At 54.3% G+C, this 27,849-nt stretch overlaps 3 protein-coding genes across 5 annotated transcripts in view; all 3 read left to right on the top strand.

The window, feature by feature from the left end:
- Positions 1 to 1,241: 1,241 nt before the first annotated feature.
- Positions 1,242 to 15,578, top strand: FAM76A (family with sequence similarity 76 member A). Of its 2 annotated transcripts, XM_030964743.1 has the most exons (10): positions 1,242 to 1,359; positions 2,381 to 2,445; positions 3,243 to 3,297; positions 3,965 to 4,117; positions 4,974 to 5,131; positions 5,531 to 5,617; positions 6,424 to 6,555; positions 11,689 to 11,824; positions 12,280 to 12,381; positions 13,708 to 15,578. In XM_030964743.1, exons 1-10 carry the CDS (start codon positions 1,279 to 1,281, stop codon positions 13,792 to 13,794), a joined length of 1,056 nt encoding a protein of 351 aa, XP_030820603.1. In that variant the 5' UTR covers positions 1,242 to 1,278; the 3' UTR covers positions 13,795 to 15,578. The 2 variants fall into 2 exon arrangements, with proteins under 2 accessions (XP_030820603.1, XP_030820604.1); XM_030964744.1 differs by lacking the exon at positions 6,424 to 6,555.
- Positions 15,579 to 18,706: 3,128 nt separating this feature from the next.
- On the top strand, positions 18,707 to 25,095 carry SESN2 (sestrin 2). Its single transcript, XM_030964616.1, has 10 exons — positions 18,707 to 18,833; positions 19,467 to 19,532; positions 20,312 to 20,506; positions 20,854 to 21,036; positions 21,297 to 21,506; positions 22,238 to 22,388; positions 22,553 to 22,668; positions 23,006 to 23,220; positions 23,898 to 24,042; positions 24,129 to 25,095. The coding sequence occupies exons 1-10, from the start codon at positions 18,756 to 18,758 to the stop codon at positions 24,213 to 24,215; spliced, it is 1,446 nt and encodes a 481-aa protein (XP_030820476.1). The 5' UTR covers positions 18,707 to 18,755; the 3' UTR covers positions 24,216 to 25,095.
- Positions 25,096 to 26,978: 1,883 nt separating this feature from the next.
- PHACTR4 (phosphatase and actin regulator 4) overlaps positions 26,979 to 27,849 on the top strand; it is a 48,428-nt gene continuing 47,557 nt past the window's right edge. Inside the window, exon 1 of one of the 2 annotated variants that reach the window (XM_030964615.1) lies at positions 26,979 to 27,231. The gene's annotated coding sequence lies outside the window, so the exon portion shown is untranslated. The remainder of the gene's footprint in view (positions 27,232 to 27,849) is intronic. The other variant, XM_030964611.1, reaches the window with a different exon arrangement.

Here is a 27,849-nt window from a genome sequence, read left to right as displayed (position 1 = left end):
CATCTTGGGTTTAGAATGAACTTTTAACATCAAAATGCTTTAATTTCCCCCATTTCTCAAAGCACCTGTTCTGTGTCACGTTGTACAAAATGACAACTACTTGATTAAAAAAACCCCAGTTATTTCACATGTGCAGTGTATGATCTGTCCTTGCTGCAGCAGCTTGAGTCCAGCTTCATTCCCAGAATGAAACGGGGCCAAATCTCCTCCCTGTTCCCACCTGGAGCTCTCCCGAGCTGCGGGGCGAGCACAGGGAGCTGCAGCTTGCTCTGCCCTGCTGCCCACGAGGGCAGGTGCCGCTGTGGAGTCAGCCAGGCTGTGCCGAGGGTGAGCAGCTGCAGCTGCTGGAGGCACAGCACAGAGGAAGCACGTTCTCATGGAGGTTTTCCTTCCCTGCAGACACAACCTCCAGCCACAGTATTCCCACCGCCCCTGCCCTGCTGGTGTCTCCAGCCCTCCCTGGAGTGGTGCCTCTGCTCCTTTCACCTCCATCTCAAGACGCCTTCTCCTCCTCCTCCCCACATTCCTGGGCTCCCTTCCTTCCTTCCCGCAGTGCTGACCCTCCTTACCCACCTCGAGCCCTCCCTCCCTGCAGCAGCTCCTCTGCCCAGCCCAGCCTAAGCCAGCTCCCACGCTGCTCCCCAGCCCTAACCCAGCCATGGATCTCCCTTTCACCTCGTTCTGCTTTAGCCCTGCCAGCACCCCCTCACCCTGCCCTCAGCTCTTTCCTCAGCCCAGCCCGGCTCAGCCCCTTCTCAGCACTGTCCAGGCTCAGCTCGGTCCCACTGGACCCTGGCCTGGCCCAGCCCAGCTCAGCCTCTTTTCCCAGCCTTGGCCCACTTCAGCCTAGCCCAGCCCAGCCTGTTCCCCGGCCCTGTCCATCCCAGCCCAGTCCGGCCATGTCCACCGCAGGCTCTCTGTCCATGTCCACCCCTGTCCATCCCAGGCTCTCTGGCCCTGTCCATGTCCAGCCCGGTCCATCCCACCCAGTCCCCGCCCCTTCTCCCAGTCCCCGCCCCTTTTCCACTCGCGATCTCGCGCGACCTCCCCCGCGCATCGCGTCACGCGGGGCCGAGAGTCTGCGTCACGGCGCTCCCCGTGACGTTAACGCTTCCTCGGCGCGCCCCGCCCCGCGGCTGTGAGTGACGGCACGCTCACCAATGAGAAGCGGCTGAGGCGTGAATGATGCGGCGCGCGGCCAATGGGCGGCGGCCAGGGGCGGTGCCGCGCGACCGGGCGGGAGGGCGGGCGGGCCGCGCCTGTCAGCGGGGCGGCGGGATGGCGGCGCTGTACGCCTGCACCAAGTGCCACCAGCGCTTCCCCTTCGAGGCGCTCAGCCAGGGCCAGCAGCTCTGCAAGGTCCAGGAGAGGGGCTGGGGGCGGGCTGCGAGGGGGCTTATGGGGGCTAATGTGGGAGGAGGCTGATGGGAGAGGAGTCTGAGGAGGGCTCTGAGGGAAGTGGGGGGTGATCTGTGAGAGGCTTTGGGGGGGGTCTGAGGGGTAAAGGGCCTCCTGGAGCATTGTTTGTGAGGGATAGCAGCAAGGGAGTGTTTTTAAGGGTCCTGGAGGCTCTTAGAGGAACTGAGGATAACTGGGGGGCTGTTTGTGGGGAGATCCTGGGAGTATTTATGAAGAGTGAGGCCTTGAGGTGTCTGTTTGGGGTCTGTGGGGGAGCAGTGGGAGGTGTGGATGAGGGCCGGGGAGCTTTGGGGAGGTTTTGGGGGGCTGGAGCGTGGGGCTAAAGCCCTGAGGCTGTTAGGAGGATATGCTGAAGGGCTCTTTAGGGGAGCTGATTGTCAGGGGGGCCTGGGGGCACCGAAGGCAGTTTGGAGGTGCTGCAGTGGAAGTCATGGGGCTGTTGTGGGGAATAGAGGGGAGGTGGGAGCTGCTCCTGAGCAAAGGCCTGAGAGGATCTGGGACCTCTCTAGGAGGTCTGATGGTGTCCTGAAGGGAGTAAGGTGGGTTTTGGAGACAGCCTGACGGGGTGGAGAAGAACAAGATCGGGTGAAATAGTGAACACGAGGCAGGAACTGGAGTAGCCTGGGATCACTGAGGCTGGGACAAGGCAAGTGAACGTGGGGGAAGCTGGGGTGAGAGGAGAGCACGGCCAGATGTACAGGGAACTGGTGAATACCTGAGGCAGAGCTGTGTTCCTGCCCTGGGAGCTGGGCTGCCCCGTGACACCCTGCTCTGTGGGTGTGAGGCACTCCTGGCTCACCTGTGACACATGGCATTCTCAGCACCCTTCCTCTTCTCTCAGCATGACTGTACAGGGAGGGAATGCTTGCAAGTGTGTGGATGTGGTGGGAGTGGAGGGCAGCAGGAGATCTGGGGTTTGGGGAGCAGCACTGCACCTCATGAAACACCTCTGTTGTTGCAGGAGTGCCGGATTGCTCATCCCATTGTTAAATGCACTTACTGCAGGACTGAATTCCAGCAGGAAAGGTAAATGCTTGCTGAACTGGGGAGATCCAGGTTTCAGGTAGAATGATCACACCTCGGGAGCTGTAATGCTTCCGCACCTTCAGTGACTGAGCCTTAACCTGTAGATTGTTGCTGTGGAGGACTTGGGAGACCTTTGGCCACCTCCAAAGATCTGCTGGGCGAGTTGCAGTGTCTGTAGTGCACTTGGATCACACCTTTTGCTTGGGTTTTTTTTCAGTCAAAGCTCAGATGCATCTTCCCATGAGTTTTCCTCTTGCCTGATGTCTGGTATCCAACATTTGTTTCCTGCTGTGTGTCCTCTAGCTGGGCTCATGTCTTTTTGCATTTTGACAAGTTGTGTAGCTGTCAGAGGGAGGATTGGTAAACCCAGGGCTGTGTGTGGCCGTTGTGTGAGGTGTTCCTTCCTGTGTTTGTTGGACAAATATACCTCTGCCCTCTCCTGCCATGACCTCCAGAGTGGAGCCTGCCCTGATGCTGAATCACCCATGCTGCCAATTAGTCAGTGATCAAATCCCGTGTTTGTATGGACAAAAAATGGGTGTCATCTGGGGATGCCTTAATTAAAAGACACATCCTTTGTAGTTTTTGGCCATTTATCCTCAGCCAGATGGGGATGGGAAAAGCATTTTGGTATCTGAGTCGCGAGAGAGGTTGAATCCAGCCTCATCACCACAGGCAGAGCTGAGGGGAGGCTGGGAGCCTAAGCAGGGATCCTGGGATCTGAGCCAGGCATCCTAAACACAGAGGTTTCATTTCTGTTGGAATGTGTTAATAGAATGATCTGTCCTTCTTCACAGCAAAACCAACACGATATGCAAGAAGTGTGCTCAGAACGTGAAGCTCTATGGCACAGTAAGTGAGGGGGCTCAGCCTCCCCAGCCTCTCTTCCTTTCATCTCTCTTGTCTTTATCCTGCTGAAATCTCAGAGCAGTTTATGGACTGGCTCAGCTGTAAGAGCATGACTGATCAATAATATGGGTCACTCAAACATAAAGCTTTTACTTTTTCTATTCTTTTAGCACAAAAAAGAGCTTTGCATCGTTTGAGGCCAGGAAATTATCTGTTTGATACCCAGTAGAAACAAGACTGTGCTTACACAGACTGAGATTACTGCAGGAAGCAGTGATAAATCTTTATTTCCTGCTTGTCTGAAATCTGCAATAGAGATTTTGATTGGTTCTATTTTGTTGTTTTTTTCTAAAGATTTCACAGCACTTGATAAATGGTCTGAGTGCCATGGCTAAATACACTTAGCTGGAGGCCAGGGATCCAAATGGAGTGTTGTCTCCTGGATCAGCATTATACTCTATGTAGAATAAGGAAAGAAAAGTTTGAAATTTTTGAATTCGCCTCTCTAGGCCATCTCCTGCCAGAAGGTACCCCACCCCACTAATCCCAGCCCTCATCCTAATCGAAACAACAAGCCTACTCATCCGCCCATTAGCACTAGGGGAGAATAGGAATGAGCAGTGTACTATTGTAGCTAGAAGGCTACAGCAGTTGTTCTTATTTTTTAAAGCCAAAACCCTGCCAGTACTGCAACATCATAGCAGCATTTATTGGAAACAAGTGCCAGCGTTGCACCAACTCAGAGAAGAAGTATGGCCCTCCTCACTCATGTGAGCAGTGCAAACAGCAGTGCGCCTTCGACCGGAAGGATGACAGGAAGAAGGTCAGTATTTGTGTTAAAGAAGACTGAAAAGGTAAAAGGGCTGATCACACTGATCCTCTCTCCATCTTCTTTACATCTTGTGCAGCATTTCTGACAGGACATGGGGAAAGGCTTCCCACTGCCAGATGGCAGGGTTAGATGGAATACTGGGCGGAAATTCCTCCCTGTGAGGGTGGTGAGGGCCTGGCACAGGGTGCCCAGAGCAGCTGTGGCTGCCCCTGGATCCCTGGCAGTGCCCAAGGTCAGGTTGGACAGGGATTGGAGCAGCCTGGGACAGTGGAAGGTGTCCCTGCCATGGCAGGGGGTGGGACTGGGTGGGGTTTAAGGTTGCTTTCAACCCAAACCATTCCATGATCCATATCTCTTGATTATAAAGTGTTTTCTAGAGTTGAACTTTGCTCTGGTTTAGAGCTGTTTAATCTTTGAACCCCTGTGTGCCTCTGCCACATCTTCTAAGAAAGATCTCTTGAATTTGGCCCAAGAGCTGGCAGAGGAGCAGAGACCTCTGAATGAAGTGTGAGGTGCTATCTAGGGAGAGGGATGGAGAATGATATTTGTTCCATAGCCTGAGGAGCTACAAGTGTCATACCTCCACCAGGAAACCCCTTCCATGGGTTCTGTACACCCTGAGTGCTGTGTAGGAAGTGTGTCTTCTCGAGGCAAACTGTAAACATCTGTTGTTTGGAATGCTGCAGCCATAATCAGTGCCCTGCTGAGCCTCCTGGAGCAGACACCCTTGCTGTTTTGGTCTCCAGTGACTGCCATAACCCTAAGCTTGAAAGTGCTTCTTGTCTTTCCTGTATTTGCTTTGTGGGCAGGAAAAGAGACCAAAGCTTCTTTCTGTCTCCCGTTCCAGGTGGATGGAAAGCTGCTGTGCTGGTTGTGCACACTGTCCTATAAACGAGTCCTGCAGAAGACCAAAGAGCAGTGCAAACACCTGAGCAGTTCTTCCCGAGGCAGCCTGCAGGAGAAGGAGCAGTTCAGTAGGCTCAGCAGTGGCAGCCACTATAACAGGTAACCTTAGGAGGGGTTTGGGCATGGTCTGAGCTCATGACAGTCTGGCTAAGTCACGCTTTGCTTGTTTGCAAACCTCACTGTGCTGGTACAACCTTGTGCTTCTCAGTGATCCAACTTACTGAACTTGTACACTGTGAAAGCAAAGTTGCATTTGTAAAATTTAATGATTAAAATGCAGATTTTAAGCAGGAGTTCTTCACCTACATGCTGCTCTGACTCATTGTTTTCTGTTTATTTTTAGTCTCCAGTTACTCTTTGAGGAATGATTTTTTTATCATTTTAGCACTGGGAAATACTGTTTTAATAGGATCAAAGTGGGTGGGAATATTTATCTGCCTCTCTGTCTTAGACTGAAAGTCATTCAGGTTCTGACATACAATTTCCTCCTTTTTCTAGCCAGAAAACCTTATCCACGTCTTCCATTCAGAATGAAATCCCAAAGAAGAAAGCCAAGTTTGATGCCATATCTGCCAATGGTGACAGGTGAGCCTGTTACATGGGGAAATTGTGGGCAGGGAGTTTGTTTGCTGGGTTTATATAAGACAGAGCTGTGCGTGAATAACAGGAAGCTCTTACGCTAGAGCAGGGGCCTTGGGCTTTGAGACCTTGAGGGGCTGTCCTAGAACCTGGCAGGGTAGTGCTACCTGGAATCTAGACGTAGATTTGAAGAGGAAGAGAATACTGAGCACCTGTACCTGCTTGGATGGAGCAGGATCGAGGTGGTGTTGGCTGAGCTCCCCAACAGTCAGGAAAACTGCAGCCAAAGCAACTTTATCATCTCTCCTGCAGCCACAGGGAGAGAGGGGCTGGTGAGGTCTGCAGGTTTTGTGCTTTGAGGTCTGTCAGACTGATCTGCAAGGAGAGCCTCAGAGGACAGGAGAAGATCCAGACCCACTTCCCATTTCCCCTCCTGCTTTTGGGGGAGAGACAAGCAATCAAACAGCTTTGCTTGAAAGGTTGTGTACTCCCCATCCTGGAGGTGTTCCAGGCCAGGTTGGATGGGTCATGGAGCAGCTTGGTCTAGTGGAAGATGTCCCTTCCCATAGCAAGGGGATGGAACAAGATGCTCTTTAAGATTTGTTCCAGCCCAAACCATTCCATGGTTCACTGATTCTAGGAAAGCATTGACCCCATTCTGTTGTCACACTTGATGCTGGATCATGTTGATGCCAGCCACCTGTGCAGCAGAATGGGCGTCACTAGCAGAAACAGGAGATTGAGATGGGTTTGTATTTTTATGGTCTTGTGCATGCATATTTTCATTCCTGCCTTTCCTCTCTGATTCTCAGCGTTCCTTCCTCTCCCGAGATGCTTTGCCCCCTTATCCAGAGGGCCCCGTCCACGTTGGCGCAGTGGGCTGCTTCCCAACAGACTCTCGGGGCCCACCATTGTCCTGTTGCTCAAGGCATTGACATCCTGAAGTGAGATCACCTATTGTTTTCTCCCCTCCCTCCCTGGGAACTGCCTCCTACATGGGAACTGTCCCTCTCAACAGATCTCTTTCTAAACAGCAGGGATTTGGGAGCATGGACCAGAGCACAGTTAGTGCCAAAGGGTTTGTTATAGACACTGATAATTAATTAATCACTACCTGCCTTCAGTGTCTCTGAGATCACAGATCTCTCCTGTAGATACCGTTGACACCTTGTTACTGTAAAATGCTCCCATGGGAAATGCCCGTCCTGGAAGTGTTCATGGCCAGATTGGATGGGGCTTAGGGCAGCCTCATCTAGTGGAAGGTGACACTGCCCATGGCAGGGGGCAGAACGAGATGAGCTTTAAGGTCCCTTTGACCCAAACCATTCTGGGATTCTATGATTCTGTGAAATAGAACTTTAATAATTTTATAGGGCAGTGGCACCCACAGAGAGGTCTGAAAGACCTTTTATCATCTGAACAGCATTTTCAGTTAAAAGCTGGAAAAATTTAAGGACTAATTGTGACTTAGGAGCCGTGGCTGAGTGTGGAGGGGTTAGAATTCCATTGCCTTCAGTGCTGGTGGAGCCAGAGAAGAGAATGGAAACAGGGCCCTGGTAGAACTGGTGCAGCCCGTCAGAGAGGCTGCTGCTCTGGGCTGTAGGACAGCACCAGCTGTTTTTATCTCCTCATTAAATCCTGAGCTGAGATCTCACAACTCATTGTAACAGCCCTGCTGGCTTGAAAATACCCAAAAAGCAAAATGACCTGTGCTCTGGGTTGATCAGTGGTGTGTGTTTGGAAAGCAGGAGCATGTATTGAAGGAATCAACAGCCTTCCTTTTGCTCTCATGTCAGATATTGTCAGTCTGGCTCCTGCCAAGGCTGTAGGCCTTGCCACAGGCTTTTTTTGATGAGTTCCAGTAACAAACCAAGTGTAAATTTAGCAACTAAAGAGCTTCAGTGACATGCAGCAGAAAAGGCAAGCTTCAGCTGCCTTAAATAGACAAATGGCTGCACGTCTTGAGAGGAGTAATAATGGGGGTTCCTTAAGTGTGGGTTTGGAGTGGCTGAGGGTTCTTTTATGAGAGTGAGCCCCCAAGTCCCTCCCCTTTATAGAACTACCAGATTGTCCTTCCCAGAGTCACGCTGGTGTCTGGGGCACAGCCTGAGCATGGAGTTAAGGTCTGCTGCAGCACAAGGGTGTTTGCAGCAGCAGAGTCTGGAGTAAACTGACTCAACCAGCACCTCCTCCGTGCTGAGATCAGCCTCAGCATCCTGTACCCCAGCTCCAGGCAAACCTCTGGTGTAGCCCTCAACTGGGCAAAATTTGGGCATGTTTGAGCTCAGTTGACTTTGGCAACACCTTCAGTCGGGGTCCAGCTTCTCTGAAATTACTGCTTCTTCTTGGATATGGTAGAAATTCTTTTACTGTGTCGTACTGAATTCCCTCTGTTTACATATTTCAGGGTGGTTGTTGCTCACAATGGCTATGATATGTGGACAGGGTGATTTCCAGCAGTCATTTAAAAGGTATTGAATGGTTTGTTCTGGGTGAGTTCTGGGAGGAGCAAACAGCTCTGTTGCTGCTGCACTGGGAGTAGTTTTCTCTCCCAGTGACTTGCAGCACATCTTGCAGCAGACCTGGCCTTACTAATCCTTCTGTGCTGCCAGTGCCCCATGGTCTTGTGCTGCCCAGCACACCGGCTTCACCTCCAGCCCCTGCAGCTCTGCTGGTCCTAACTGGGGCAGTCTTGGTGTCCCCATCATCTTGTGCCAATGCTGGCAAAGTGTTTTTATGCTGCAGACTCTGCAGATGAGCACACTGCAGTCCCTTCTCCTGTCACTGCAGACAAGGTGCTAACTTGTGCTTGTAACACCAGGCAGTGACAGCACTGCTGGCAGGGGGAGGGCAGCAGTGCCTCAGGATGCTCAGCAGTGAAGTTCATTTGTAAAAGATTCTTATTTGCATAGGAAAGTCCTGGCATAGTTTAAAGCTCTGTGACTTGGGCTGTACTGCACTGAGCAGAGGATGTTTTTTCATAGAATCCCAGAATGGTTTGGGTTGGAAGGGACCTTAAAGCTCATCTCTATCTACCCCTTTCCATGGGCATCTTCCACCATCTCAGGTTGCTCCAAGGTCCCTCCAACCTGGCCTTGGACCCTTGCAGGGATCCAGGGGCAGCTACAGCTGCTCTGGGTAAATTCTGCCAGAGCTTCACTACCCTCACAGGGAAGAATTCCTTCCCAAGGAATCTATCCCTCCCTTCTGGCTGTGGGAAGCCATTCCCCCTTGTCCTGGCACTTCAGGCCCTTGTCCCCAGTCCCTCTCCAGCTCTCCTAGAGCCCCTTTAGGCTCTGGAATGGGCTCTCTAAGGTTTCCCCAGAGCTTTCTCTTCTCCAGGCTGAACACCTTCAGCTCTCCCAGCCTGGGTTCAGAGCAGGGGGGTTCCAGCTCTTGGAACATCTCTATGGCCTCCTCTGGGCTTTTTCCAGCAGCTCCACATCCTTTTGATGTTGGGGGCTCAGAGCTGGAGGCAGCTATGCAGGTAGTTTTTGTCTAAGGTGAAATCTGGATGCTGGTTTAGTGCCTGGTGTCTGCCTCTTCATGCCAGCCTGACTTGAATAGCAAAATCTTTAGTCTTGGTATTTGCCTTGCCTAATTTCTGCCATTTAACAGGTGTGGAGTTTAAGGCAGTCGATTTGGTTTCTGTTCCAATCAATAGAGAGAGGCAGGTGCCTTGGGAACAGCTCCATTTTTGTCTTCTGTCTCTGCTGAAAACAACAGGAGCTCATAATTTCCCTTTAATTAGTGGTGTGCCTTTTAGGCTGTTCAGACATGGAGAGCTCGTGTCCCCCTGACCTATCCCACGGGGCTGGATCTTGAGTTTATTTGTAGAGGAAATGGCTTTTTGTTTTTGGTTGGTTGTTTTAATTCTTGATCTGTTTGTTAAAGGAAAGGACTGACTTGTGTTTGGCAGTTTTCCTTCAAATTTTGGAGTCTCAGGCTGCTTCTGTAACATGGGGTTTAAGACAGAGGAACCTTTCATTACTATCTTGTCAGTCTTTAAAAAAATACAAAGGAAGAGGAAAAAAAAATCTTCTTCTTTATTTAACACCTTAACACATTTGAAGGGGCATTTTGCAGCAGCTGGACAGGAAAATACCAGTCTGGTATTTTATACCCATCCAGGAGGAGGTCTCAGGATGGCTCAAGTTCCCCTCTGGTGGATACAGAACCCTCGGAGCCCCAGGGATGGGTGCTCTGTGCAAGGCTGGTGGCCCTCCCGTCCCTTCCTTCTCCCCACTGGGTGGCAGGGCTGGCTCTCACCTTCCTGGCTTTGCTGAGCAGCAGCAGTTGCTGGGCAGGGAATTTTTCATGCTGGAGCTGCTCAGGGAATTGTGGGCATCCCCTGGCACTCTTTATCACCCCAGGGCATGGCAGGAGGGAAGCATGCCTGGGCAAAGGAATGGTGTGTCTAGGGATTGTTTTCAGCCAGAGGGAATTAGTGAGGAAGCCTTTCTTTTCTCTGTGCTGTTGGTTACTGTTGTTGTTGTTTTTTTAAATTTATTTCTCTCCTCCCCAGCATATTTGCCGTGAGTGGGAAATTAAAGATGCTGTTAATAATGTGCTTGCACACAGAAAGGTGCTGGAGCACACAGCATCATCTTGCATAGCCTCCACTTGGGAAAGCTATTGGGAAAGCTTTAAATTGGAGTTGTTCTGTGCTAGTGTGTGGGTATGAACTTCTCTGCCTAGCCCAGAGCTGGATCCAGTGTGCCCAGAGAGCTGTCACATCATAAGTGTGGACTCTGCTGTCAGCATGTTTTAGCCATGCAGGGCTCCTCTGCTCCGGGCTGTCTCCTGCAGACCCTCAGTTTTGAGTTTTCCTCTGCCAGGTTTTCTCTCCCAGTGCCTCAGGGCCATCCTCTGCCTCTGCTTTGTTTCCCTCTGTAGATCCCCAGCACAGTGGGGAGCGAGCCTTTTCCCCTGCCACATCCTTACTAACGAGTCCTGTCAAAGCAGACTGTAGTGCTTTTAATTAGAAAATGGATAATTTCCAGGTGCTAGAGGAGACCCCGTGTGATGTGAGCAGCAAGTACTCTCTGCCTTAGGATACAGGTTGGGGACTGGAAGCTCAGAGGTAGAAACATCCTGGAGAGAGGCAGAATTTTGGATTGAGACCATGCTTTCCCGACTCTGCTGCACCTTCCAACTTTAAAGCTGAGTGATGACCTACTCTGGAGACTTTTTAAAAAAAGTCAGGCTTTGGGTGACCCTGGTGACTTATTTCTATTTAGCTGATAACAGCCAGACTTGAAGTAATCTTCTAGGTGAAGCTTTGTTGTCTTATTACTGTTCAATTTTTATATAGCAGTTTTAGGTGCAAGCGGCTGGGAGTGTGCTGCCCACTTAGCATGAGGAGATAAAAATCAGCTTTAGGGATGGAACAGAACGCAGGGAAAAATCAGGTGGGCTCCCTGGGCCTTGTGGCTGCAGCTTGTTGTATCTTATGGTCCGGCATATTCCCATAGCACAGGACTGCATGTGCCTGCCTGGATCACTGGTGTCTCCTAGGAGGGTTTGTGATTTACCATTGCAGCAGTGACTCATGCACAGATAGCTCTGCTGATGGTTGCTTAGATTTAGAGTACCTGGTAGTGTACAGGTGATGTGCTCAGCTATTTCTCTGTTTTCCTGGAGAGTTTTTCCTACTCTGGAATAACGAATCTTTTCCCTAAATTGCTTTATCATGGCAGAATCATATTACAAGGTCCAGTATGCTTTTTACCCCTTTTCCTTGCTCAGAAAAATTTAGCTGTTTCCTTTTGCTCTGTTTGTTGAACTTGGAGGTTATTTGTTTCTCTTTCATGTCCCCTCCTTGCCAGAATGTTTGTTTATATTCAGTGGGAAGTTTTGCAGTGCATCCAAGGACTGCTTGTGAGCAAAGAGATTTCCAAAGGGATGCATAAAGTTTAATTACCTCTCTGATTGCTGTCTTCAGCTCTCTGGTTTGAAAAAGGATCACGAATGATCATGAAATGGTTCCCACTCTCCTTTGAGAGCATCCGTGGGAGTTTCCCTGCCTAGCGAAGAGGAGGGATTTGTTGAGGGCCTCTCTTTGTTCTTTGCTGCAGTTTTTCTCCGGACCTCGCCCTGGACTCCCCTGGCACTGACCACTTTGTCATCATTGCCCAGCTGAAGGAGGAAGTGGCTACTTTAAAAAAGATGCTTCACCAGAAGGATCAAATGATTTTGGAGAAGGAGAAGAAGGTACAGTCCTTGGCTTGCTTCTCCCCAGCAGGCTGACATGTTCTCACCGATCACACTCTGACACAGCCTGGCTTTTTATCTTGGAATTAACATGTCTGGCTGTTTCCAGGCTTCCTCCTTTCCAAAGCCAAAGAGGCCCTCTGGACCCACCCAGGGGATCTCATTTCATAAAGGGTCGTTTCCTGACCGCTTTCTTGGAGGCCTCTGTGTGTGGGCAAGACTGGGAATAAACATGCTGCTGCTTGGAGAAATGCAGTGCTGGCCCTTGCTGTTGCTCTGTGCTCTCAGTGACACAGTTCTGGTCTCATTGCAGTCCCTCAGCACCGCCAGCATGTCTGTGACCTGAGCCAGTCCCACACACCTTCTGTAGAGACACTTTCCATGGAAGGGGGGTCTGTGGGGAGGGCAGTTGTTGCCTCTTCCAGCTCACTTGCTCCTTCCTGGTTTCTGCACAGATCACAGAGCTGAAAGCCGACCTGCAGTACCAGGAATCACAGATGAGGGCAAAGATGAACCAAATGGAGAAGACACACAAGGAGGTCATGGAGCAGTTACAGGTGACAGCGTTGTCAGTTTAACTGCTGAGCTGTGTTGTATCCAGGAGTGACTGAGGACATTCCTGAGCTGTGTCCGGGAGGGACTGAGGACACTCCTGATCAGGACACCCTGTGAGCTACTGCACACAGAGCTCTGCTAATGTTTCTCAACCCTGTCCTACAGCCTCTGTGCTGCCAGGCAAGCCCCTCCTCAGCTCTGCATTGCATCCCAACCACCATTTACACCTACCTTGCTGCTCTCTACTCAGGCTCACACTTACTGTGTTTAAAGTGCTGTGTTGTGTCCCTTATGGACTAGACAGGAGCCATCAGACTCATTTTACTTATTGCCAAAATCAGGTTTGAACCTGTTTCTCCAGTCTGCAGAACCTTTGTCAGCTCCCTGAGCCTCTAAATCACCTCCCTGTGATTTGTGTGAGCAGTAACCAGAGAGAACAAAGGAACAATTGGCAGTTCTTTTCACCTTGTATCTCTAGTCCAAATAAAGAAGTCCCTGAGCTGATGGAAGCAGGGAGAGCAGGATTCTTGTCATGGCTGTGGAAACACAGCAGACTATCAGCATGAATAGCTTGAGCCACTGAAGGGATCGGGTCAAAGGGGAAGAAATCAGACACAGAAATGAACTTTGCACCGTTTAATTACTTTGGGTATACAAAGATCTAAAGCCCCAGCAATGAGAGCTGGGAGGGGATGAGACAAAAGGCTTCTGTTGCCCCTGAGGAAACAGCCCCTCCTCCATCCACACCCACTCTGGGGAAGTATCCCAGTGGAAGGCAGGCTGGAGGCCTCCAGCTGCTGTCAGAGTGCTGGTGCCTGCCAGAATCCCTTCACAGGGCATGTGGAATGCTGGGATGTGGTGTGGAGAGGGCTGGGTGTGCTGTTTCTGAAGGTGAAGGAGCATCAGATCCAGGAGCAGGTGTGCCCCAGCCACCTCCCACTCTTGGGGCTTTCCATGTCTGTGCTCAGCTCAGGCTGGGACTGCCCTGAACTCTCTGGTGTCCAGATGTTTTATTTCTGCTGCTATTGGTTGAGTCTCTGGAAATCTTTTTCAATGGCTGCAAAATCAAAGTTCAGATCCTCTCAGTGTATTGTAGGTACTTTGAACTGTTCATATGATTAATTTTTGAACGGTCTTGTGGGTTCCATCATTTTGTAGTTGTCTTTTCCTGTGGGGCTGGGATGGGAGAGCCCTCTCTAGGAGGTTAGAGGTGAGCTCAACATCTGCGCCCCTTTCCAGCTGTGTGCAGGATATCAGCAGTTTCTGCACAGGGATCCCAAGAGCTAATGATGATCCATGCCACTAAATACGCATTTCCCCATTTCCAGGCCAAGAACAGAGAACTCCTGAAGCAAGCAGCTGCCCTGTCAAAAGGCAAAAAGCCTGAGAAGTCAGGAGCAATAACCTCTCCTTAAAGCCAAGCCCCCAGCCTGGGAACTTTCCCCAGCACTAGCCGAGGAGTGTGGGAGGCCTGCAGGATCGCTGGAAGCCCAAACCTCTGTCTTGTGGACTCCATGGGTTTCCTGGTGCGTGTTACCTTCTGACAGCATGCTTGAGTGTGGCCAGTTTCAGTCCATGGGGAGAGGTCCCAGCCTTCCTAAATCCCCCCTGAAGTACCGTTTTCTGGAAGAAATCTTTTCCTAACCAGTTGCTACCACTGCCAGCCCTTTCCATGAGCAAACAGGAACCTGCTGCATTAGTGGCTCCTTGCTGGTTCCCAGCCTGCTGCTGTGAGGGAATTGCCATGGCCAGTTGTTCTGCAGATAAAATGGGAGCTGCATGTGGTGGGAGCTGGATTTTTTTTTCCCTTGAACTGTTCCTTCTTCAAAAGAGAGCTGAGAACTCACTAGCGCAACAGGTGTTCTTAGAAGGTTGTGCCACTGCTGACAACAGTTGATCCAGCTTTTTGAAGATGCTTCCAAAATGGGGGCCATGTATTTATCTTGGAAGATTTTTGTGGTTTGTTTTGGTTTTTTTCTTATTTTCTCTGTCAACTTGGCAACCAAACTGCCTGGTTTTGTGTTTCCTTGTTTTTCTGATCAGAGCTTTTGGGTTGGGAGCCAAAGTAGAATGATACAGCCCCCAACCCACCCAGAATTCCCCCCACCCCCCAGTGCCCTGGTTATGTGGTGACCTCTGGGATTTTGAGGATTTCTGCAGCTTGGTGCGATCAAGTGTCTCTTACTCCATTTCTTTACACAGAGAGTTCAAGGCTTGGATATTCCCTCTCTTCCCCCTTTCCCTGCCCCTTCCAGATGCAGGGGCCAGGTTGGCTCCAGGAAAGCACTTACTCAGGCAGCAACCCGAGCCAGGGAGTGTTTTTTGGGGCACTCCAGGGATTTTTCTCACTGCTGATTCCAAACCAGCAGGATCAAAGGGCTATGAGAGTTCCCTGTACCAGGGATGTGCTGCCCCAAAACAGCACGGCTGCCACTGACCCTTACAGCCAGACCAGCTGGGCTGGGTCCCCCCCCAGGCACCTCTTTTGGGGTGATGGTGGTGGATAAAAAGCACTTGGAGGGGGAGCACCACACAACTCCGGGCTGGCAGGAGCTCCTCGACGTCCCGACCGCCAGTCAGGGAGTGGAGAAACATCTCAGGGCTTGGAGACCCCCGGCAGGGGCTGGAGGTAGGTAAGAGAACTCATGCTTTTGCTGCAGGGCGGCTGCTCCGTCAGGGCTTTGATGAAGCTTTTAACTAGAGCTTGTGATTACTTTTTTTCATCCTTTTGTTTCTTATTTGTTACTAAAGTTGATTTTACTCGAAGGCACTTTTTTGGGATGATGTTAGCTTCTGGCATGGAAGGAGCACATTTCATCGGACACTGCCATGGGTTTGTTTTTGGTTTTTATAAGAGACTTTTGATGTGAAAACAAGCAAAACCAGAAATTGTTACACTTTGCCTGAGTGTGGCAAAAACTCACCCAGTTTTATACTTTTAGAAAATGAAGTGCATTGGTGGGAGTTTTTTAACTGTGGGCTTTGCTTTTTTCCTTCCCTCAACATAAAGAAATAAAAAAGAGGGAGAAAGGCCCTGTAAATACTGTTCAGTAGGGTTTTTAATCGTGGTAAATTGCTCCTGCCGTTGCATAGCTGATTTGTAGCACCAACATTGTTTCTTTGTATGTTTGTAATGATGAGATTTTCAAGGGATGCTTTGATTTGTACAAATGACACCTGTAAAAGTGGTTTAAAAAAATCCTCATCTGTGACTGATACTTTGTTTGCTTTGAAAAGGGAAAAAACCAAAACAACCAGAGTACCTCTCCCTGCCTGGAGCTGATTTATCTCTTCCTCGAGGGTTGGGAGTTTGGGGAATGAGACAATATTTTCCCATTGTTTGCTTTGCTCCTACTTTTTTTTCTATCTTTAAATCCTCCTATCAAGCCTGTTGCTAGGATCCTGGTTGCTTGGTTACATCCAGCTTCCCAGGGCCCATCCGGCTGTATCTGATGAGATGTATTCCTGATCTTGGCAAGGGGATACAACTGGCACAGGCAGAGGGACCTGCTTCTTTGCCACGGAGGTTTTCCCTTTTCCCATGAGATTTCCATGAAGAAAATTTGGCTGCCTCTCATCTTTTTCCAAGAAATTTCCAGAGGTCTGGGAGTCTGAAGGGGTTTTAGCTTTGACTGTTTTCCTTATTCATATCCAGTCTCCTGGAGCACATGGAGCATGCTGATCTTCGAGCAGAGCATGTAAGGAAAGGAGACACTGAAACAATCTTCCATGTCTTACCTGCCCCAGGTGTTCCCTCAGTGTCCCTGTATGGTCTCTGCTGCTTCCCTTCCTCCTCAGAATCTGGGCTGCCCAAAACCACCAGCTGCTGAAAAAAGCAGGAGTTGTCCCCAGCCAACCTCCCTCCAAGGTAATGCACCTTGAGCAATTGGCCTTCCCTTGCTGTTCAGCTTTCCTGGAGCACCAGCTTTGTCCAGTCAGCAGGATGGTAACCAGAGCACTGTCAGTCCCAAAATAATTACCCACGGTTTGTTGTTTTTATGTCCCTGGAGAGATTTAAAAGCCATGCAAATCTGGCACTTGAGGACATGGGTTAGTGGTGGCCTTGGCCATCCTGAGGTAATAGTTAAACTCTATGATCTTAGAGGGCTTTCTGAACAGAACAATTCCATGGTTCTATGGGGTGCTGAAGCTGTTTTGCACTGGCCAGCATGGCCTGCTCATGGCTCCCAGCCTGGGAGGCTGTGAGCTGCTCCCTGCAGCAGGCTGCTGTGGCAGGAGGGAGATGCTGCTGACAGCCCGAGCCAGCTGCTGTGTGAGCAGGAGCAGCGGGAGCCCCCTGGGGAAAGTGCTGCAGGTAACCTAGTGCTTGCCAGGTGGGCTGACCAGGGGTGAGGAACAGATGGGGGATCCCGTGCTGCCACAAAACCTAGAGCTCTGTGCCCACCCAGCAGTGCTTGGCCCCTCCTAGCCCTGCTTGACATGCAGGAGTTGTCTGTGCGACAAATGTCCTCCTGGCACAGCCCTTCGTGTCTTCTGATGGGATATTTTTATATTAAATATTTGGCAGCATCTCCAGCCCATCTCTCCAACTGGATCATTGCCTGATGCACACCCACAGCCCTGTCCCTCTAATATCCAGAGCTTTTTGGGGAGCAGAAAGGGGAGAACAGAGGCGGCCTCCCCATCTCTGCCACCCCCACTTTGCTTGCTCTGTGTTGCCTTTGCTGATGCAAAGGAAGAGATGTGTTTTCCCCTCCAGGCTGATGTGTTCAGCCAGAGCAAACACAGAGCTCATGGCCTCAGGTGGAACTCCAGAGTCATCATGGAGTGGTTTGGGTTAGAAGAGGCCTTAAAGCTCATCTTGTTCCACCCCCTGCCATGGGCAGGGACAGCTCCGACTGTCCCAGATTGCTCCAAGCCCTGTCCAGCCTGGCCTTGGGCACTTGCAGGCACAGCTTCTTTGGGCAGCCCCAGGGCTGGCTGGTGACCAGCAGCACCTCTGCTTGTGCCCTGTCCTGCAGCTCTGTGGGGTGTGACAGTGCTGAAGGAGCAGGTGACAGAGCTGGACTGGGGTGACAGAGGCTAAACCAGCACCTCTGACCCTGGTCAGTGAGGGGCCACGTTCCCTTGGATCATATGAAATGAATCCCCCAAATCGTGCCTCTGAAATTACACAAATGGAAATAGAGAAGTGGAAACCTTGAGGTGGCCAGAGGCACCCAGACTCCACAGCCTCAGCACAGAGCCATGTTTGCAAAACACCCTAAAAATAGCCCCAGGAGGGGACAAGGACAAGGAGCAATGCCCAGGGACGTTTCTAAGTGGCAGTGCCCTCCTGCATGCAGAGGCTGGGCCTGTGGGCTGTGCTGAGGGTGGCTGTTCCAGCCGTGGGCTGTGCGGCTGGCACTGCAGTGCCGAGCAGCTCTGCTGGCAGGAGCTCAGCCCGGAGCCAGAGGAGGCTGTTGCCAGGAGAATCCTGAGTTGCTTGTGCAGTGACTCCTGTTTGCTGGGCTGTCAGGCAGCACCAGTGCTGTGTCTGGGACAGCCCATGGTTGTGAGGGTGGGTTTTTATTCCTTCTTTTCACGTGTTTTTTTTCTTCTGTCCCTTTGGAGAAACACCAAACCCAGTAAAAGAGTCAGAGAATCCCAGACCATTTTGATTGGAAGAGATCTTAAAGCTCATCTCATTCTGCCCCCCTCTGATGGGCAAGGACACCTTCCACCATCCCAGGTTGCTCCAAGTCCTGTCCAGCCTGGCCTTGGACACTTCCAGGGATCCAGGGGCAGCCACAGCTGCTCTGGGCGCCCTGTGCCAGGGCCTGCCACCCTCACAGGGAAGGATTCCTTCCCAATATCCCATCTATCCCTCCCTTCTGGCTGTGGGAAGCCATTCCCCCTTGTCCTGGCACTTCAGGCCCTTTTCCAAGTCCCTCTCCAGCTCTCCTGGAGCCCTTTTAGGCTCTGGAATGGGCTCTAAGGTTTCCCCAGAGCCTTCTCCAGGCTGAACACTTTCAGCTCTCCCCGTCTTTCTCCAGCAGAGGGTCTCCAGCCCTCTTTGGAGCATTTTGGCCTCCTCTGGGCTCACTGCAGCAGTTCCGTATCCCTGTGATGCCCGTGCCCGGAGCTGGGGTGTTTGGCTCAGGCCGGTTTCTCTCTGGCACCGGGTGCGCGCTCGGGGAAGCGCGGCCGGCCCTGGGTAGACCTGATGGCTGCGTGTTGGCCACGCCCCGTGTTGTTATTGGTCTGATTTTTGCTGAGTGGTCACGCCCGCAAGCTCCCATTGGTCGAGACTGGCGGGGGCGTGTCCCAGCCCCGTGCTATGTAAGCGTGGCGGGCGCGGGGTCCCGGGGTCGCTGCGGGGACCGGGGGGGAACCGGGCTGTCCCGGGCTGTCCCCACCGCCCAGCCCCAACGGGATGCTGGTCGCCGGCTCGCCGTGCAGCCCCGCGGGGCCGGAGGAGCACCGGGGCTGCGGGGCCCGGCGGGGCGGCCAGGTAAGGGCTCCCGGGCTGTACCACCCCGTCCCCGGGCGCACACGGTGCAGCCCGCACGGGCGTCCCTCGGAGAGGCGCCGGGGCTGTGCCCCACTGCCCGCCCCGCCCGGCGGCAGGGAGGGGAGGAGCCGGGACATGTCCAGAAAGCGGCCGGGACAGGAGCAGCCCTTTGGCCGCGCACGGGCGCTCCAGCCCTGAGGAGTGTGGGGCAGAAAGGACCCGAACCCCGTGCTTGGAGCAGGGGCAGCCCCGAGAGTGTGCGGGGAAATCGTGATGTTCAGTGGCATTTTGTGCTCAGGGAGGGTTCGTGGGACCCCGGAGGAGGCCGCAGGCACGGTGCCGTGGCTGTGCGGCTCCCCATCCCCAGTGCCGTCCTGTGCCCCGTTTCTCGCTGCTGTCCCATGGCGGTGGTGCCCCACGCCCGGGAGCGGTGTCACAGCTGGCTGTCCCGCCGTGTCATACAGTGCAGCAACATCGCAGCCCGGTTTCATCAGGCGCGGCCAGCCTGACGCAGAGGGTGTGAGGACACGGCCCCGCGGCCCGTGCCGGTGTCCGCCTGAGTCACCCCTTCCGGTGACGCCGACGGGGATGTTCCCGGGCTCCGCTGACTCCCGGCCCTGCCTTCCTTCCTAGGAAAGAGGAATTGAGGCTGCCCGGGAGCTGGCGAGGGGCCCCAGCGCCTTCATTCCCGTGGGAGAGGTAAAGCGATGAGGATTGGCTTGGGTGGGGGTCTCCTCCCTGCTGGGGTCTCCTTCACCCTTCCCTGCTGCGGGAAGGATTCCCAACCCTCCGATTCCTAGTGCCTGGTGGGGATGGGATGCTGAGGATGGGGTGGAGAGGGGTCACCCACTCCAGGAGGATCCTTGTGGCATTGTTGGGGGGTCGTTCTGGAGATTAGGGGAACAGCTGTATTTCACCCTGGTGTTTACTTGCCCTGCCTGTGCCTCAGTTTCCCCACTCAGCCAGACACATCTGTGTTTCCCCGGTGATGCAAAGACCCACACCCTTGCCCTGCCCGACCCCAACATTCTGCCCTGCCATCCCCAGGGCACCCGAGCCCTATCTCAGCGCCCAGATTCACTGCTCCAGATGTTCCTCCTCAGGCAGCGATAGTGCCGTGGTTTCGTCACTGCGCTGGGGGCTGACCCCGGTCTCCTCCTCCCCTGCACTGCAGGGCCCAAACAAACAACCCAACCCACAGGCTGAGCAGGACGGGCTGTGTGGGTTCTGTCATGGAGACCCCTGAGCCCCCTGTGCCCCCCGGGGCTGGCAGGGGGGACACGGGCAGCGGGGGCCCCCGGCGGTGTCCGTTCCGGAGGCAGGGCGCTTCCAGTGGGGTGAGGATCCTGCCTTGGTGCTCTTGGGCTCCTGGGTGCTGTTTGTTGGGGGGTGGGTCTCCATTTAGGTTGGGGGAGGCTGGGAAGAGTGGGGGCCCACAGCTTGCAGCCCTTCACTTTCCTCCTCTCCTCCTCCTGCAGATCCCGCAGGAAGGCGGGGAGAGCAGCCTGCACCAGCTCCTCGAGGCCTTCGTCTCAGCAGGCAGGGTGGACCACGTCGCCATGGTCATGGGGCTGCACCCCCAGTACCTCAGCAGCTTCTGGAAGACCCAGTACCTCCTGCTGCGCATGGACGGGCCCCTGCCCTACCACAAGCGCCACTACATCGCCATCATGGTGAGCAGTGGGACCCTGGGGGTGCTGTGGGGACACAGGGGCTGCTTGGGGTCCCAGCACTGCTGCTCAGGAGGCATTTGGGACCCCAGAGATGGGCCCCTCTCTGATCTGACATCCCAAACCCCTTTGGGGCTGGTGCCCACCCAGGGTACCCCAACACCGTCCCTCCAGGCCCCTTGGGGACTGGCACTGATAGTGAGGGGGGAAATCCCCCTGTCTGGAACTCACATCCCCGGGGAAAATCCTCCAGGAGTGACGTGGGCTCCCTGCCCTGGCTTCTTTGGGGGCTTGTAGCAGGGTGAGGGCCCCCAGGCGGGGCTGGGGCTGACTGCTGGCTCTCCCCGCAGGCAGCAGCCCGCCACCGGTGCTCCTACCTGGTGGGGTTGCACATGAGGGAGTTCCTGCAGGTGGGGGGCAGCCCTGCATGGCTGCAGGGGCTGCACTGTGCCCCCCAAAAACTCCGGAACCTCAACGAGATCAACAAGCTGCTGGCGCACCGGCCCTGGCTCGTCACCAAGGAGCACATCGAGGTGAGAGCTGATGCTGCCAGCACAGATCCCCCCCCAGAACACACAGATTGATCCCAGGGGTCACCTCCTGTGTGCACAGCCCCCAGGGTTTAACCCTTTCAGGGCTGAGGGAGGCAGTGGGATGGGAAGGGGTGACTTGCCCCTGACGGGTCTATGGGTGAGGCACTTCCCAAACACTCCTGTATCCCTGCACTTGGCGTGCCCCAGCACTGGGCTGTGGTGGGCTGGGGAGTCTCTCCAACCCCTGCTGTGTGTCACAGGCTCTGCTGAGGCCGGGGCAGGACAGCTGGTCACTGGCAGAGCTGGTGCAGGCGCTGGTGCTGCTCACCCACTACCACTCGCTGGCATCCTTTGTCTTCGGCTGCGGCATCAGACCCGAGGGGGAGCAGGACTTGGGCAGCAGCTGCTGGCCCCCCTCACCCCACAGCAACAGGAGCCCTGCCTCTGGGGACAGCATGGGGGGCTCTGGGGTAAGAGGGGCTTTGCCTTGCAGGGTGTGAATGTACCCTGGGGTGCTTTATGGGGCTGCCCCTGGGAATCACAGATTGGCTTGGATTGGAGGGACCTTAAAGGCTGCCTTGTTCCACCCCCTGCCATGGGCAGGGACACCTTCCACTGCCCCAGCCTGCTCCAAGCCCTGTCCAGCCTGGCCCTTAACACTTTCAGGGATGGGGCAGCCACAGTTTCTCTGGGCAAACTCTGCCAGGGCCTGCCACCCTCACAGGGAAGGATTCCTTCCCAATATCCCATCTATCCCTGCCTTCTGGCAGTGGGAAGCCATTCCCCCTTGTCCTGTCCCTCCAGGCTCTTGTCCCCAGTCCCTCTCCAGCTCTCCCAGAGCCCCTTTAGGCACAGGAAGGGGCTCTAGGGTCTCCCTGAAGCCCTCTCTTCTCCAGGCTGGACACCCCCAGCTCTCCCAGTCTTGTCTCCAGAGTAGAGGGGCTCAGCTCTCAGAGAATCTCTGTGGCCTTCATTGGGAACAGCTGATGCTTTAGAGCCATGCAGTACTTCCCACATCCTCCACAGGGCTTCCCCTCCTCCCTTTGGGGGCCTCGGCATGGGTCATGGGAGATGCTGGAATCTGGGCAGGACCAACCCAGAGGGAGATGCCCAGGGGTTCCCCCAAGTGCCAGCAGACCTGGGGTTGGGAGCCCCTCTGGTCGACCAGGGGCAGGACTGACCCTGCCCTGTGCTTCCCCAGGGCACAGATGCCATGCAGGAGGTGGAGGTGCTGATGGAGAGGATGAAGCTGCTGCAGGAAAACCAGCTGGAGGAGGAAGGAGTCACACAGGAGGAGATGGCAACACGCTTCGAGCTGGAGAAGACAGAGAGTTTGCTGGTCCCTTCCTCAGGTGAGGAGGTGCAGGGGGCAACTCTGGGGGCAGGAGGTCCCCGTGGGCCAGGGGAGCCCGAGGGGGGAAAGGAACCACAATCTGCCTGAGGGAGAGCGGCATCAGCTCCTCGGTGCAGCGCTGACTCCATCTGGGCTCATGGCCACTGTGTTGATGCCTTGTAGATATTTTGGATCCCTCCCTGCAGTCCAACATCCGCTGCTTCCTGGAGGACCCTGAATTCGGATACAAGGACTTCACACGGAGGGGGGAGCAGGCCCCCCCCACTTTCCGTGCACAGGTGGGTGCTCAGCAGTGGCTCAGGTCTGGGGGTGCCTCCTGTTTATGTCAGGGTTGTTCCCAGGATTGTGGAGAGTTCAGGTCACCTGTTCTGGCTGTGCTCCCTCCAATTGGCAGAGCCTGAAACAAGAGGAATAAAGTCCTTGACTCAGGATAAACCAAATTTAGCAAAAAATCCAGACCATCAGTGTGTTATCAACACCCTTCTCACTCCAAATCCAAAACACAGCACTGGAACACCGACTGAGAAGAAATTAACTCCACCTTTCCTGAAACCAGGGCAGAGGGACCCCACTTTTCCCCACCAAACCTCTACCCTAGCGTCCTTTCTCCACCAGGATTACACCTGGGAGGACCACGGCTACTCGCTGATCAACCGCCTGTACCCAGACGTGGGGCAGCTCCTGGATGAGAAGTTCCAGGTGGTTTACAACCTGACCTACAACACCATTGCCATGCACTGCGGCGTGGACACCTCCGTGCTGCTAGGCCGGCAGTCCATCTGGTTTTTCCAACCAACGGTGCACTGCGGCTTGCTCCTTGGGGGCATCCGGTCCTCGTCCCCAGAGGGGCTGGGCTCTCTGCTGCCTTGGGAAGGGCCAGGAGCAGGTCCTGGGTTAACCTGGCTGGGCTCTCTGCTCCCTTGGGAAGGGCCAGGAGCAGGTCCTGGGTTAACCTGGCTGGGCTCTCTGCTCCCTTGGGAAGGGCCAGGAGCAGGTCCTGGGTTAACCTGGCTGGGCTCTCTCTGCTCCCTTGGGAAGGGCCAGGAGCAGGTCCTGGGTTAACCTGGCTGGGCTCTCTGCTCCCTTGGGAAGGGCCAGGAGCAGGTCCTGGGTTAACCTGGCTGGGCTCTCTCTGCTCCCTTGGGAAGGGCCCAGGAGCAGGTCCAGTGACTTGGTCCTGGTTAGAGCACTGCTGCTTCCCTAAGGAAAAGTGGAGCTGGTGGCGGGCTTGGCTGAGGTTCAGAACAACCCTGGGAAAGGAGAATTTAGTACAAAGTTACAGTAAGGGTGGTGAGGCTCTGGTAGATTTTGCCCACAGAGGTGGTGGAATCCTGGAAGTGTCCCAGGCCAGGCTGGACAGGGCTTGGAGCACCCTGGGACAGTGGAAGGTGTTGCTGCCCATGGCAGGGGGTGGGTCTGGATGGGCTGCAAGGTCCCTTCCCACCCAAACCATTCTGGATTCTATGTGTGCACAAGTGTCTGCAATAACACATCCTCCTCTCTCCAGCTATGATGACTACGACTACGGGGAGGTGAACCAGCTCCTGGAGCGCAACTTAAAGGTCTACATCAAGACAGTGGCCTGCTACCCAGAGAGGACAACCAAGCAGATCTATGCACAGTTCTGGAGGCACTTCAAGCACTCGGAGAAGGTGCTGCCCCGTCTCTCCCCCCTGCAGGGTGCTCGGGGTGCTGACCCCCCGTGCCTGACCCCGTGCCTGACCCTTCTGTCCTGTAGGTGCACATCAACCTGCTCCTGCTGGAGGCACGCATGCAGGCAGCTCTGCTCTACGCCCTCAGGGCCGTCACCCGCTACATGACCTGAGCTGAGCTGCTCTGCTCCTGCTCCTCTTCCTGCTCCTGCTCCTCTTCCTGCCCTGGCTGTGCAGGAATGGCCAGGGGGCAGCTGGAGCCCTGGAAATTCCACTGGAGTATTGTCTCCCTGCTTCACGGGCCTAGAGCTGTGGAAGTGGGAGCTTCCCTGCACTTTCTCCTGGGAGAGGGGAGCCCCCAGGAAGCTGTCGGTGCGGGGAAGACCCCAAAGCGCTGCCCTGGGCTTGACAGAGCTGCAAGGGCCCTGCTGCTCCGTGCCTTTTTGGGGTTGGCCTGAGTGAAGCCAGACTGGGATGTCTGTGGCTGCAGTGCTGGTGTCACACCCCTGTGACGTGTCCTGGCACCAAGGCTGCGGCCAAAGAGGACTGTACCCCTGCCAGAGGATGTCATGGGCTTCACCCCTGCTTTTTGGGTCCTGCTGTGCTGGGAGACATAGCTGCTGGTAGGGGTGCTGCCCAGGCACCCCCTCCCCACCTTTCTGCCTCATCCCCTGCAGTTTGGGACGTGAAGTGCCTTTAACCTCAGTGCCAGGGCAGGAGCAGGGAAAGGGTAAGAATACCTGAGTGTGTTTTACACCTTTTTGCATTGTTTTTCAACCACTGGCACATCTCCACTGCCTCAGCCTCAGGGGCTGAGGTGGGGAGTTGTGCTGGGGCATGAGGCTCCCTCAGCCCCTCTCCTGCTGTGAGGGGGTGGCAGGGTGGCATGGGCTGGCCATGGCTTCATCCAGATCTGCTAGAGCATTCCCAGCAGCACACAGAGGTGCCTGCTGGTGAACAGGATCCAGGGCCAGCAGCATCGCCACCCTTGGTTTGGCTGTTGAATGATAGCTCCAGTTAAGTTATTTCTTTTTTTTTTTTGATGTACTAACTTCTGACTAGGCATGGAAATGCCTCTGTAACTTTGCTATTGATCTTGTTTGAAAAAATAAAACAATTATTTTTTAATTCTTTTTCCTGTTTCACTTTCCCCTTGCTCAGCCCAGGGGCTGTTCCTGTATGGCAGGTGTGGAGTGCAGGGTCTTGCTGCTCTGGGAGTACCCAGGAGCATCCCTGAGCTGTCCAAGGGAGGATGTGGGAGGTCTGAGTCCTTCCCATTTGCCTGAGAGGGATGGGTTTGACTTTACTAAACTCTCCTTGTGGTGGCTGCTTCCAGTCTTTCCTGGCTGTACCACCTTCCTGGGAAGGCAGGATTGAGGCATGGCACTCACCCCACTGCGTGTGTCCCACGGGATGCTCTGACCCTCTGCAGTGGGGCTGGGGGGCAAAGCAGGACACCCCAAGGCCACGATGGGGAGCCCAGCTCTTATCAGGGTGTGGGCAGGAGCCCCTGGGAGCTGCTGATAAGATCCCTGGGGAGGGGCCAGCTCTACAGGGAAGGTGTGTGTGCCTTGCCTGTGTGCTGAGGAGCCAGGTCTGGCTCTGGGGCTGCTTGGGACCCCGCAGGGAGGGGGACCCACCGTGCTGCCCCTCTGAGCACGGGGAGGCCCGGGCAGAGTCTCTTTTTTGGGGGAAAGAGGTTTGAGGGCAGCTTTTTTGGGGAAACTGAGGCAGGGGGACAGGGCTCCCTGGGCTTTGGCGGTTGTGCCAGAGTTCCTGGTGGGGATAAGAGCAGAGCCCCCACAAAGTGCTGTTCTTTCAGGGTGTCACCCTAGAGCACCAGAGAGCACTGGGGGGACCTGGGGGGCTTGGGGAGCTGAGCCAGCCCTCAGGTCTCCTTTAGCCCCTACCCTGGCTCATTGCATCTCTTCAACCCCCTTTGTTTTTTTCAGTTCGTCACAATTATAAACCAATAAATTCTTCATCCAGTGCATAACTAAAGCCTGCAATTCGTGTACATATCTATAATTCATCCACAGCTTTCACTGTTCTCTTGCAGGGCAGGTGTGTTAATAATCTCCCTACCTGTAGCTGATAGTTATGATCCCAATAAATGCTTTTTTTTTTCTCACTGCAATTGCCCTCAATTTAAAAACATAATGTGTTAGTGGTGTTTAACAGACATCAAAGCAACAAGAAATAATAGTAGTGGTGGTAATAATAATAATAATAATAGTAGTAATAATAACAACAATAATGATAATCTTCAGTTGGAAGGAACATTTTACGACTGATGGAGCCCGAAGTGCTTTGCAAAGGCGGCATCCCTGGGGCTGAGCTGCCCTCGCTGGGCAGGGTTCAGGTGGGGCTGGAGATGAGAAACACCTGAGTGTGGGCAGCTCATTCCCGACAGGTGCAGGCAGACACCTGGATCCGCTGCATGGGCTGATATGAACAATCACAAAGCCCACTCGGGAGCCGGTGCCACAGCCCCACAGTCCCGCTCACGCCTTGACCCCAAAATCTCATCCTCCCACCCCAAACCCCCACCACCAGTCACTCCATGGCCTCAGAGCCCCCCTCCAACCTCTCCCAGCACCTCATCATCCCCCTGACCCCAACGCCTCGCTCCAAACGCCCCCGACCCCAAATCCCCGCGTGTCCGCCCGGTCCGGGGGGCGTGTCCTCCCGTCCAGGGCGTGTCCCCGCCGCCCGCACTACATCTCCCGGCATGCCTCGTATGCGGCTTCCGGCGGCGCGTCCCGGCAGCGGCGGCGGCGGCGGCGGCAGCAGGTGAGGGCGGGCGGGGGCCCGGGGGAGCGGCGGCACGGCCCGGGGAGCCGCGGGGAGCCCCGGGCCCGAGAACCGCGGGCCCGAGAACCGCGGCTCGGCCCGGCCTGCCCCCTGCCCGGGGGCAGCGCTGCGGGGCGGGGGCGGTCCCGGAGGGGAAGCGGGGGCGCCCCGGGGATGCCGCGGGAGGGCCGGGGCTCTGCGGGCACCGCGCCGGGGCCGTTCGGGCAGCGGCTGCAGGGAATCGGCTCGCGGGTCAAACGCAGCCGCTCGCTGGCTCCGAACGCGAGGAGAGGAGTTCGCCGCTGTCCTCCGAAGGGCAATTCGGGAACCCTGGGGCTGGGGCTGGCACTCCGGTAAAACCCGGGTTGAGTCCGCGCTGCCCTCCCGTGCCTTGCCGTGAGTGTTTCCAGCTTCCCCAAAGTTCCCTCTGAAGCAGCCCCGTTGGTATTTCTTTGTTTGATCTCTCCTGCCTTAATGTTGACTGAAATTTGAAACGTCCCCGTTGTGCTTTCTGGCTTAATTGTTCTTTCCCTCTGTTTGCACGCAGATGAATTATTTACCTCTGTGCCTTGCATTGGGTTGTGTTTGTCCAGGTGGAGGTAGGCGAGGGCTTGGTGCCCTTCTCTGGCACTGAAATGCTGCAAAAAAAAGTAAATGAAGTGAGACGGTGCTCAGCTGAGGCTGAAATAAACTGAACATTGAAGTTGAAGTTTCGTGGTGCTCCTGTTTTTCAAAAGCAAGTCCGGTGCAGGATAAGAGAGGGGGATTGATGAAGTTTCCCCAGCCCACTCTTGGTGGGTAAAGGATGTTCAGCTGAGTTAGTTTGATGTGCTGCAGAAGATGCAAGGGAGTGTAACCGGATTCCTCTCCTTGCTGCGATTTCCTCAGGAGTGCCTGGTGCTCTTCAAGCAGACCTCTTAAATGAATCCAACTGCTTTTAAGAGTAGACAATACCTAAAATCGGCAACTTACATGGTTTAAATTCCTTTTTGTGAAGGAAAGGGCAAAATCGAG

Source organism: Camarhynchus parvulus, chromosome 23 (assembly GCF_901933205.1).
Source record: "Camarhynchus parvulus chromosome 23, STF_HiC, whole genome shotgun sequence".
Lineage (NCBI taxonomy): Eukaryota > Metazoa > Chordata > Aves > Passeriformes > Thraupidae > Camarhynchus > Camarhynchus parvulus.
This window is presented reverse-complemented; position numbering and strand designations above follow the sequence as displayed.

Excerpts from the sequence above, each read along its gene's own strand:
- SESN2 (XM_030964616.1), top strand. The coding sequence starts at position 18,756 with ATGCTGGTCGCCGGCTCGCCGTGCAGCCCCGCGGGGCCGGAGGAGCAC. Across the intron at positions 18,834-19,466 it reads GGGCCCGGCGGGGCGGCCAG|GAAAGAGGAATTGAGGCTGC; the intron begins GTAAGGGCTCCC and ends CTTCCTTCCTAG. Across the intron at positions 21,507-22,237 it reads ACAGCATGGGGGGCTCTGGG|GGCACAGATGCCATGCAGGA; the intron begins GTAAGAGGGGCT and ends GTGCTTCCCCAG.
- FAM76A (XM_030964743.1), top strand. The coding sequence starts at position 1,279 with ATGGCGGCGCTGTACGCCTGCACCAAGTGCCACCAGCGCTTCCCCTTC. Across the intron at positions 1,360-2,380 it reads AGGGCCAGCAGCTCTGCAAG|GAGTGCCGGATTGCTCATCC; the intron begins GTCCAGGAGAGG and ends CTGTTGTTGCAG. Across the intron at positions 5,132-5,530 it reads AGTGGCAGCCACTATAACAG|CCAGAAAACCTTATCCACGT; the intron begins GTAACCTTAGGA and ends TCCTTTTTCTAG.